General features: G+C 40.5%; 1 protein-coding gene across 2 annotated transcripts in view; it reads right to left on the reverse strand.

Moving 5' to 3' along the window:
- Nucleotides 1–12,355, reverse strand: part of DOP1B (DOP1 leucine zipper like protein B) — a 65,661-nt gene that overhangs the window by 5,972 nt on the left and 47,334 nt on the right. Inside the window, exons 25-34 of one of the 2 annotated variants that reach the window (XM_081198740.1) lie at nt 10,962–11,066; nt 10,794–10,860; nt 8,537–8,681; nt 7,004–7,086; nt 6,509–6,618; nt 5,660–5,806; nt 5,046–5,107; nt 4,765–4,893; nt 2,604–2,740; nt 1,121–1,176 (exon numbers count right to left, since the gene is read on the reverse strand). In XM_081198740.1, coding sequence (XP_081054866.1) covers nt 1,121–1,176; nt 2,604–2,740; nt 4,765–4,893; nt 5,046–5,107; nt 5,660–5,806; nt 6,509–6,618; nt 7,004–7,086; nt 8,537–8,681; nt 10,794–10,860; nt 10,962–11,066 — 1,041 coding nt within the window. Of the gene's footprint in view, nt 1–1,120; nt 1,177–2,603; nt 2,741–4,764; nt 4,894–5,045; nt 5,108–5,654; nt 5,807–6,508; nt 6,619–7,003; nt 7,087–8,536; nt 8,682–10,793; nt 10,861–10,961; nt 11,067–12,355 lie in introns of those variants that run through there. The other variant, XR_014009391.1, reaches the window with a different exon arrangement.

Below are 12,355 nucleotides of genomic sequence, written 5' to 3' on the forward strand. Positions count from 1 at the left end.
AGGCCAAAGAGCTCCCTACTCAAAATCACAGTTGTTTTTCATAAAAGGAAAATGAGAGCTGGGACTTTGTGTGTAACCTGCAGCTTGCTTCTGCGAGGTAGCAGCTATTAGAAATGCTATTTATGAAACAAATGTGCTACATATGAAAAGATTTTGGAAGGTGGTTATCGAGGCCCAGAGGTTATGCTCCACAGGGAAAGGTCCACTATGGCCTCAAATGTTTTCTCGAGGACTTTCTCCCATGTAAGCAAATAGTTGATATTCAAATAAAATGCTAAGCCAGAACAATTTATTGGGAATAACAGTATTCATTATAGCATTCAAATTTCTGATGATGTGAAATTTGCTCTTTTATCAAATATTCCAAGCCATCCAGCAAAAAAGGGGCACATCGCTATTCTATCCCACATATCTTACTTTTCAGCTTTCAGAAATACAACTTCCGAATAAGGAGCTATTCCACTACCAAATCTTTTGTGTATCTGAAAGCTTTGGCTTCTCTTTTCCTCCCTTAAAATTACTGGCCTGGTTTGAGACAAATGTTCATTCCCTGAAGTGACTGCAATATAAAAACTATGATCTGCATTTCTGAATGAGCCACCACAGTCTAGTAACACAGACAGAACTCTCAAAGTCATTTCAAGTACATTTCTTTTTCAATTTAGTCTGGCCACACATGTCAGCTGTCATCAGGTGCTGAGTTATCAGATGTTGAGGGGAAAATATATATAAATGCATTCGTGGACCAGCCCATTGTCTTCCCTACAATGATCCTCATCCTATTTTATTTGTGTAAAGCTGGGAACACAAATTACCTCACATCAGGGTCAGACTAACAATCCATCTCGCCCTGTATTGCATATTGAGGCTGAAAGTGGCTCTGCAGATTGTGCTCTCCCCCCATCCCAATTATTTGCTATTTGATCCTGCTAACTGGAGATGCTAGGGACTGAACCAGACTTCTGCAAGGACAGCAAGAACTCTACCACTGAGCTATGGCTCTTTCCCAAAGCAAGCAGACTTATGAAACAGGTCACAAGGTCGCAAGCAACTACAACTGCCACACTGAATGGTCTCACCAAGGATCATCTGTTTATTATGTACAGCAAAAAATTCTTACTTTGCTGGTTCCTCCTCTTCAGCTAAATCTTCCTCTAGCTGTATAAATGCTTGAATCTGGGTAGCAGAATTGAAAGAAGAAACCAACAAGGTATTAATATATACAATTCAATATTAACTCAGCTTTACATTACATTATGCATATAGGAACTATCTCAAGACTCAACTGTCAACAGTTTACTGAAATTTCCTATTAGTTACACCAGCAGTGGGGAAACCTTTTGGCCTGGTGCGCTGGATTTTTATCTGCCCCCCGATAAAAGTGCTATAGGTCTGTTCATGTGGGTCATTCATTTTAACTTTTTCAATAGTGAGACGATTAACTTATTTAATTTGCTTGCTAGTGCTTTATTGCAAAACAGCTTCCTCAGCCATTCTATTTAGGGTTGTTTGACTAAAGTAAGAAGAAAGAGAAGTGCAAGATATAATGGAAATGACATATATATATATAATGGAAACAACCCTTTGAGGGCTGGCTTTTGGATCTATAAATTTGGTGCTACGTTTGGACTTAGATTAGGGTCTTATCTTTAGGGTTCAATCCTGGTGAAAATTTTGGCTTTCGGATTGAAAATCAGCTGATATTGTAAAACCTTACACTATAAATTTTCTTTTCTGCAATGTTACTCTTATTCTTCAACAAATAACTCTTTACTTTACTCTTGATTAGGAACTGCTGATTAACTGGGCTACTCCATTTCCCCTCAAGGCCTAGAGTCTACAAGTCTGGCGGTCTAGAGAGCTACCTACACAGGAATCTATTATGCTTCTGCTAAAATAAGGCACCTTCCTAGAAGGGCAAGGCCTCAAATGATGTTTCTTTACTGCTTAGCATTGAGTTCTGTGAAGTAGATTGATCTGCTCTAGCATGAAATGATATGTGGGAAGGTTCATTTTGCTTAGTGCTGGGTTTTGGTGTGCAAAGCTTCTTTAGGCCAAGCCCCATCCTTATTTGCCCCAGATATGATGCCAGGTATGATGTCAGGGACGTAGGTGGCGCTGTGGGTTAAACCACAGAGCCTAGGGCTTGCGAATCAGAAGGTCAGCGGTTCAAATCCCTGTGAAGGAGTGAGCTCCCGTTGCTCGGTCCCTGCTCCTGCCAACCTAGCAGTTTGAAAGCACGCCAGTGCAAGTAGATAAATAGGTACCGGTCCAGCGGGAAGATAAACGACGTTTCCATGCGCTGCCCTGGTTCGCTAGAAGCGGCTTAGTCATGCTGGCCACATGACCCAGAAGCTGTACACCAGCTCCCTCAGCCAATAAAGCGAGATGAGCACCGCAACCCCAGAGTTGTCCACAACTGGACCTAATGGTCAGGGGTCTCTTTTTATGATGTCAGCTGCAGGGTAGGTGGCCATGGCTTCCTACAAATGGGCTTGCAAGCCAAATGCCAAGACCTGGGGGGCCAAGTATGGACTATAGAATGGAGGTTCCCCTGAGATTTTGAAGGCTATTGTCTCATCTTGTTTCTAAGGACCATTTACCAGCTCTGTCACCATGATCGGCCATAATGAAGTTAGGTGCTGAGGGGAAATTCTTAGCAAAAGAACCCTGAAGAACAGAAACATCTGGGCAGCTACTACAGAAGTCTGTCCAACACGCAGGTTGTCAGTCAGTCGCTCTAGAATAAAATTTACAAAAAGATTTAAGACACTTTTGTATTGAACTGTAATGAATCAGGAGCGCTAAAACGTATCTGGCTGGCTTAGTTATATCATCCTGGGACTGATCGAGCTTCTTACCCATTGGAAAATTATTACACTTATGAACTAGGATAACAATTACAGTTGCAAAATAATGTCAAACTGCATAATATGATCATAATGCTCAGTCCCAGTTAGTAACCTGGCAGCCATATTCGGCACTAATACAAAAGAGTCTTCAGAAGGCAGCCCACAAGGAATACCAGTTGCCCACTCAAAATGTGTCCAAGAATCGACAGACACAGCAGTGGCGAAAAAGAAGGCAAAGTTTATTGCTGAGCAATAAAGACCCAGTGGAATATTTTTCAGAGCCTGGGTCCCGGAGCCCCTTGGGCATTGGGTTTATATACCTGGTTACAAACAGTGCTATTATATTGCAGCAAAATCAAGCCAATGAGCGGAGCAAGAGCCCTTCCTATGCCCATGTAAAGAATACTTCTGCTTTTCCATATTGTGCATCATGATGCCCTTTACCCTAATTTTCAGCTATAAAGAGGAAAAGAAACCTATTGGACAGTTGAAGCCTGAGTAACCCCCCCCATCTGTTATTGGGCTAGAACATTGCATTCTGTGGCAGACTTCTCTTTCCTGTCCCCCATCTCACCCTCCATCACGTGAGCATGAGAAACAGTATGGGGAAGGTTCCCTATAGAAAAATGCCAACACATCAGATTTATTGTTGCCTTCAAGCACAATAGCAGGGCAGAGAGAAATAGGGCAAAGGTAGACTTTGGATTCCTGAGATTTAGCCACTTGTAGCCCTACTGAAGCCTTAGTGATTTAAGCATCATTAGGATACATGGATATATAGAAATCATCATTAGGATACATGGTTATATAGAAATCATAAAGGTAAAATTCTCCCAGGTGGTCTTGCCACAAGGCTAGGGTCACAGCTAGTATACCAGTCTAAGCAGGTTGAAGGAACCTTGTGCTCCAGAAGCACCTTGTGCCTTTAGTGATGGACCAAGGATCATCCTTAAGCTGCAGGCTTGTCCCTCCAGGGTGTGCAAGGCTGTCTAACATAGGACAAACCCTTGAGCAGAAGAATCACTGATCCACATTACCTCTGTTTTGTCTGGACTGAGCTTGGGTTTATTGGTCCTTATCCAGTGTATTAGTGAAAATATAAGCACTGATTTAGTACTTCCACTGCTTTACTCAGATTTGATGAAAATGGGACTAAGAGATGGGTGCCACTGGTTTATTGATGACAGCTCATCCCAAACCTCCAGAAGACCTCACTCAGTGGTTTCGTGCAGATATGAAATAGAATGGGGGACGAGGGAGAAACATGCTTGACCCCTTACTAAGGGGTGGAAGACTATTCCCCCAGAACCACATCCAGAGATTGCCTATCTAGATAGGGATGGAACTGCTGCAACACAGTGTCTCCAATTTCCACTCCAGTCAGACTATTCTAAAGGGTATAGAGCTCTGTCTCTAAAATCAGAAGATGAATTTGCATCCCTCAGATTTAGAGAAAACTCAACAGACCCTCATTCTGTGAGCAATGCACCTTACTGCCAACTTGGAACCTTCACTTGGCTCCATTCATCTGTAATATCAAATCATAATTTGGCTTTTGCATAAGCAAGCATCAGGCTCATTTCCCCTCCCCGTCCTCCTTCTTGCATGCTCCAATGCCCTCCCCTGCATGGCAGATCATAGTTTGTTGTTGCATTTTAACTGGCAAACTATGCTTTGTGATTGCCCTCCAAATCAGAATTTCAAACCTGTTTTATCCTGATTTGCAGTTCTGCTTTCCATTTCATATGATTTGGTGTAAAAGAGGAAGTGCAGGAGGATATGAGTCTGTGGATTGTTTATGTAACACAATGGTTTGTTGTTGTTAAACGAACTGAGCCTATGTGTATGCATGCTTCTTTCCATTCACATCTTTTACTGAACATCTGTGAACAATGCAAACTTTAACACTCACCTTGTATTAAAGGAAGGTAAAGGTGATATTGATCAATTTCTCCACTGAAAACTGCAAAGGCCTGACGCTTTAACAACATTGCCTTTTGCTCAAAACTTGGAAAAAGTTTTAAAGAACTGCTCTGCATAGCTGTAATCAAGAACAGAATTGCTATTAACATCAAATTGCTTTGATATATAAAAACAGCTGCTACCTTGATAAAAAGTTTAATTGGTTGTTTTCTTCTTGATTTGAACTTTCTATTAAAAGTAATGGGATAATAATTACAAAAAAATACTTACTCATCAAATCTTTAAACATAGTTTTCTCATGTGTCAGAAGATGATCGATAATGGCTCGCCAACTGAAGAAATTTAACAATTAAGTAAAGTTTAGTGTAATTTAAGTTTAAATCCTCTAGCACCTTGTGTGAAGCAAACACAAAGGAAGATGACATTTCTTTCAAAGTCAACCATGTGCTGGGCAGTAAAATTGTGCAAATCTTGTGCTTAGTTTATGATGAATGCAGATATTGACAACTCCAAGCTGCACAGTTTATCACAATTTCCTACACATGACAGTCTAACTTCTCTTTAGAAAATTTCATATTGCTATTGAAACAGTCCTGAGGGACAACTTTAGTTTTTTACCATGCCTTGCACATCTTTAAAATAATGTATTAGAATAGATGCAGAAGTATTGTAACCAAAGTTTTAATTAAATATACTCTCTCAACACAGTGACGAGAACCTGCTCTTTTTCTAAAGACCAATATTTTTCTAAATGAAATCACTGGAAAATTAGCAACTTTAGAGAGATTCCAAATTAAAAGTACAACTTCATTGTAATCTACTGGAGTTTATCCATTTGTACATTCAGAAGCCAACAACAAGACTGCCCGAGTCATACACCTTACTGAATGCATGAAGTATCCATCTGGAAGAAAGCTGGATCCATATATAGTTCTAAGACATCTTTCTTCCATGCGCGCTTGGTATAAGCATAGCCACTTAAAGAACTGAGCAACTGTGTACTAGCACGAAAGCTAGGAAGATTGTAGGCACTGTAAACAAACACACACAACAGACAAATCACTTACTTTCCAAATATGTATGTCACTCACATGCTCCCAAAACTGACAGACTTCATAGCAACATTCTACTTTAACCTTGTTGATATTCAATAAGATAATTATTGATTGAACAAAAAAATTATGTTAGTTGCAAGGAAAATTAATGTGTTATCTTTTCCAAGCTCAGATCTGGAGTCAGTACCACCAGCAAGCAGAGGAACCCTATCATGGCTGATAAATTATTATGTTCTTCTTTTGACATTTCTAACCTCTGGCAATAAGATTGCTGCTTTGCTGATTTGTATTCAAGGAGCAACCTTAAGCCAAGTCATATCTTGTAAGTCAGGCCTGTCAACTGTAGAGGAGTACCTGTTTCCATAGTTGAACCTGAATTCTCATTGTGCCCTCCCAAATTTCCACATACTTCCATGCCAGTCAAGCATCCATTTCCCCACCATCAGAAAAAAAGCATCACAATTACTATGCTCTCGACTCGTTTCAATAAGGAAACGTGTGCTATCTTGGCAGTAGGCGGCAATCACTTAATGCTTGGCAGATCTATGAAGATTACAAAATAACAGTCTTGGAAGAGCTTTGACCTTGAAGCAAGGAATCTGCCCAAGTTAGGTCCCCAAGTATGGAGCATATATTGCATGAGTTATATATAGGTGATGTAAGGAAAAATTTATTTACCTGTGATTGCGTAAGTAAGGAAACACATAATATAGCAAACGCGAGATCAAAGGGACTGCTTTCTCTTTTTCATCACTCCGGTAAACCATATCCAGCAGAGAAGCAAGAACCTATGGAGAAAGAACGTTCCATTTAAAAAAGAACAGCTCTTCTGATTTCACAGTAATCCTGAAAATTGTGAAGTGTCAAATTTCCACAACAAAATAAAAAAATTCCTTCCAGTAGCACCTTAGAGACCAACTAAGATTGTTATTGGTATGAGCTTCCGTGTGCATGCACACTTCTTCAGATAGATTTCCAAAACATTAGCAATGCAACTGATGCATCCCCTTTTCCCTCCTCCATGGCTGGCTTAACGCTGTATGCTCAAGCAGCTCTGCCTGTTAATGGAGGGTCAGTGAACATGCAGAGCTTTCACTTATGGAACATATATATAGGAAGGATAGTGGCTATAGAGCGGTTTCCCTCTCAGAGTAAAAAGAAATCAGGACTCACCTCTGCAAGGATAGAGAGGGCCTGAACACTGTACACGGATGGGGCAGAGGCAGAGACCATTGAAGAAGGTACTGTTGATGTATCTGTAGAAGAAGGAACATTTTCTTTTTCTTTCATGCGCTCCCTTAAACTTTTTTCCATTAGTAGTGGGTGTTTTTTGGGGGGTGGGAGACCGATGGTTAGAAAGTTGTTCTGAAGACATTGGGCAAGACTTATCTAGTCTGAATGTCTAGCCACATGCCTTTAAAACAAGCAAATCAGCTTGTTCTTCACCAAACAGAAGACAACAAGCATTCAGAACCCAGTGTGGGGCATTAAAAGCAAATAAAGGATGGAATACCCCTGGGTCCCCAAAGGCTTTCCTGCTCTAAAGTTCAACCTCACGGCTTTGCTCCCCCCCCCCCTTAAACACATCAGCATTTAATGTGTAGTTAGAACTACAAAGACCCCAAGCTGCCTTTCCTTATGGAAAAACCAGCTGCTGGGGCCTCTTTATTTATGCACACAAAATGCAATGTGTTGCCAGTCCCTGAATTTAGCAGTTTAAAATGCCCTTTAAAGGGAAGCTGCCGGTACCATCCCCATTTTCTTTTTGGCACCAAGCGAAAACCTTCTCAATTATATTGGCCTTTTAGCGATTCTTTTTATGTTTTTATTTTTGCAAGTCACATATTTTGGCTGAAGAGTAGCTGATAAATCAAGTAAATTATTTAAGAGAGAAGTTCTATAATGGAAGGAAGAAAGTTGCTGGATATTTGTGTCTTCAAATGCTTCCACAATTCTGAGGAGACTTCGCCTCTTCAAGTGTTTCAGTCTGACTTGGGAATATCAATCCATTTATCTTCTGATTCTATAACTAATTTATCTTAAAGGTCACACACACACCTCTCCAGCTTTGCTAACCTAATGACTTTTACTGTTTCCTTTTTTCTATTATCTACCTTCTAAAGAGTCTGTGTGCTGTGGTCAGTACTCAAGGGGCAGACAGAAATGAAAAGGCATATTTGAAGCATCTCTGCCCCACCTTAAGCCAAAAATAGGGTTCCAGAGGGACTTACAAATATTAGTAATAAGACAGCCCCTGCCTTCAAGCTCACAGTCCCAAAGGCATGAGACACACATGGAAAAATGAATGGGGAGAGAGGAGGGGGAATCTCAGGTATTACTTCTCAAAGTCACATATCTTACAGTAACCATGTGGGACGGAAATAGTTCAAGTAACTTGACTGAATGAATGTCTCTAGGGAACAACTGGGGAAGAGCTAAAGGCAACTGGTCTCAGCAGATGTGATGGAAAAGCTCTGCTGTTTCTCCTCTCCAGTTCTATATTATCAGTTACCTAGCTAAATGAATTTGTGCTTCAAAATGGAAGCTGGCGGAAGAGCATTGTGTGAAACCTAAACATTCCTTATATGGCCAGTGTTTTATAATTGCCCGATCCGACTTCTTCCCTCCACCTTAAGCAGACCTGTGGGACTAAAATGCTTGTATAAAACAACAGCTAGCCCACAGAACTGTCTCCATTTTTCTTACCGCAGAAATCATCTTCAGCCATGGGCTCATCTAAAGCAACCTGAGGCTGAGCTTTCACCTCCAGATTCCTGCTCAGCCAGCTAGTTTGTTCTAGCGAAGAACCAGCAACATTCCCGACAGCTTCCAATATTTTCTGGGTTACCTCCTGAAAGGGAAAGCAGAGTAAGGGAGACGAGTGATTCGTGCATATAGACATCACTCAGGGCATTTTGTCTTATGGAAGTAATATTTGTTTTATTGTGAGAAGGGAGACAAGTGGCAAACCAAAATATCACTTTACTCCATTTGAATTCTGTGAAGGCAGTGCATGCTACAGAGTCATTCCCCCTCCCCACCAAATACTGAACCTCTTGCTGGAGGTTCAGTGTGGCTAATGTGTGATGTGCAGTTTGCAAGGCATTTGTGATATGCCTATTGGCCCATTAGAATAATGAAATTTTCATTTTTCTATTAAAAAGCCATCCTAAAAGTTCTGTTGGACATTTTGTAGATCTATAACTACATGTTGGCTATGTTCTTTTTGGACTTGTTTTCTGGGTTCAAGGGTAAAGTACAGAAGGAAGAGCTCCACTTATGGTATGAACCAATGTTTGGTAAGAACTGTTTGCTGTTTGATTACAAGAAGCCATGATGATCATTATGCCCAGGCTAGAGGAGCAGGAAAGATGCTGGCTAAGCATCCCTGAATACAAGTATCATCCTTACCATACAGAGCTTGAGATAAACACAGCAATGGGCCCTATATCTTCCTTTGAAGATGGGTGTTTGAAAGTTATCTGATAGTAGCACCAAAGGGACCCCTAGATGAGCATAACTTACTCCCTATGCTAATTAAAAATAGGTTACTCCCTATGCTAATTAAAAAAGATAATTTATCTCTGTGATCTTTTTGAGTTTGAGCTGGAACAAAAACAGACTTTGTTTAAACAGGAATGAAATACCTTATTACTTTCATCCATTTTTATCTTTGGGTACCTTTTAATACCATGCTTCCTGTTCAGAGTTTAAGAATTACCTATGCCTCTGTTTAATCAAACTGGGAAAGAGTATTCAAGGGAAAACACCCCAGGTATAAACTGTGTGTGTGGGGGGGGAGAGGGGTAAACGATATGAACTAGGCACTTGAAGGTTGTGGTGTTGTCATGTCCCTGGTGATGCTGGTTACATCATAAGATTCTTTTTACTTTTATCAACATTTTATTTCCATTTTAGAGACAGAAGCTTTTGTTTTGTGCAATTAATGTAAGGCAGTAGGGCAAGATCTTAATTAGAAACCAGTTGGTTTCAATGTTCTTCATCCAGATTCTGGCACAATTTATGACTTAGTTGTGATAAGGAAAGCTGAAATATTTAAGGATGAAAGTGAAGGAAAAGAAACAAAGAAGGTGAGTATCTTGCTACAAGTCATAAATTAATGAAGGACTAATTATTAATGAGAAGTGAAATTGTTCAGGGGTACCAGAGAGAACCAGAATGTGGTTTGAGATCCGAAATGAAAGGGGGATTTCTATTAGGGAAACACAAAGAAGAGAGAGACTTTGGGAAGGGGGGGCACTCTCTCAATGTTTTCTTACATCTTTTAGCTTACACTGGTTTCCCTCCCTCTCCCAACAGCATCTTCCATGAGGGTGTGCTGACTTGGTGTTATGGGGAGGGGAGAACAGGTCTCTGATTTCTGCATTTTCTTGGGCAAGCTTGTCTGTTTGCTAAGAGGCCTTAGAAAGGCTAGATTTTTCTTATGGTGTTTACTATTTCATCATGTTTTTGATTGTCACTATTTTTGCTCAGGAATCTTCCAATGGAAAACCGAAGCCCTCACTTACAGCAAGTCTGGTAGGTATGGACCTTTGATTTATCATCCCCCAAAGCCCCCAGTTCTGCCTCACAGAAGCAGAACCGTTTTGAAACCATGGGCCAGATCTTTAGCAGGATCTGCCTCATTGGTAAAATTTGGCAGGTGGGTGGGGCTGCCCATCTGCCAGTCAGCTGACATCACATGACTTAGAGCTTTGAAGTCCCTAATTTGTACCTCACAGGTAGCAAGATCCTGCTAAAACAAAGGTTTTCCCCTTTTGTCTTAGTACCTGCTTCAACGGAAGACCCTGCTGATGCAGTCAATTTATATGGATTGAATTTAGAACCCGTTTTTCACAACAAGCTAGTGGTTTGGGACTATTAAGCATATATCTTCCATTAAGTAGTCAAGTTTGGTGCATCAATATCTACATGTATGAACTGAAAACATGCTATGGAGTACCTGCAGGTCTTTCTGATCCTTCTTGTTTTCCTGGTTTGGAGTTCTAGTCACAAAATCATTCAGAGTGCTGCAGAAGAATAAGCCCAAGTTAGTGTACCATTACACTACTAGTGTACACTATGAGTGTGCTACAATTGTAGTGTGCAAAAACAACTGCTGCTGCCGTACCTGAGAAGCAAGAAATAACCAGGTGGTGCCAAATTCAGCTGCACAGATTCCTTCAACACTCCTAACAACGACTGGAAGTTCTCTTGCAAGGCTATGACAGGAAGTCTGAGGGAAAACACAAAAAAACACACAAAGCCATCAGTTCCAGTGCTGAAAAATACTGAAACCATGCACACAGCAAGTATCAGATAGGGGCTTACAGGAAAGGCTATTTAGTTCAGTTTTATGTTGAAGATTAACCATTCCTACATATTGTTGCTGTCAGGCAATTTATGCAATTCGTTGAGGTAGCAATGAATACACAAGTGCTCTAACTTACTTCAGAGTCTTCACGATGAAGTGAGGAATAAAAAAATCCCTAAGTGAATATATTTCTGGGACATTTACAATGACAAAGGAAACTGCCTTCAGCTATACACTAGGTTGGGTACCCTATTAAAAACCCAGTTTCAGAATGGATAAAATCTGATACATCAATAATAAAAGTATGATTTAGGAAATAATTTTTTAAAAATTGTTTCATTGGCCCTAAGAGCACTATTGACCCTAAGGGCACTGAATCACACCAAAAGGCCCATGAGTTTTGCACACAGAATATGTAAATGAGATTGTTGCAAACACATAATGACTGCTAGCTGATTGAAAATTGTATCTGTGTGATACATGTTTGTTGCACTCATGCAATATGTCAACATGTACAAAGAAAAATAAAGCAATGCCAAACTAAAGTCAAGAAAGGGTCATCCTCCTAGCCAGCATTTATTGTGCATCAATGCAGTGGTGCCCCGCAAGACGAATGCCTCGCAAGACGAAAGGGTTTTCCGTTTTTTGAGTCGTTCCACAAGACGAATTTCCCTATGGGCTTGCTTCGCAAGACAAAACACCTTGCGAGTTCTTGCGAGTTTGTTTCCTTTTTCTTAAAGCCGCTAAGCCGTTAATAGCCGCTAAGCCGCTAATAGCCGTGCTTCGCAAGACGAAAAAACCGCAAGACGAAGAGACTCGCGGAACGGATTAATTTCGTCTTGCGAGGCACCACTGTACTGTGCCTATCATATGAATTGCATAAGTCCCCTATCCAGACATCTTACAATCCTCCACACAATCATGTAGGTGTCCAAGACTGGACTGAAATCATTGTTAATTATGACCTTTTTGGACTTATTTTCTAAGCTCTGTGCAGCGGGAGCAGACCCAATAACAGTGTGAAGCAAAGTTTGGTTTCAGGAAGCAATAGTGATCCACAAGGCCTGGGAGAAAAAAGATGTGGGCCAAGCATTCTTTTTTGTGTTTTTATTTAAAAAAAATTTATGAGTAACAAATGTACATTCAGTTTTCAAAACATTGAATCCTTCGTCAGTTACATTCAGTTTGATACATTATTGTTAGGGGACGTT

Source organism: Podarcis bocagei (genome assembly GCF_964188305.1).
Source record: "Podarcis bocagei genome assembly, chromosome: 6".
NCBI lineage: Eukaryota > Metazoa > Chordata > Lepidosauria > Squamata > Lacertidae > Podarcis > Podarcis bocagei.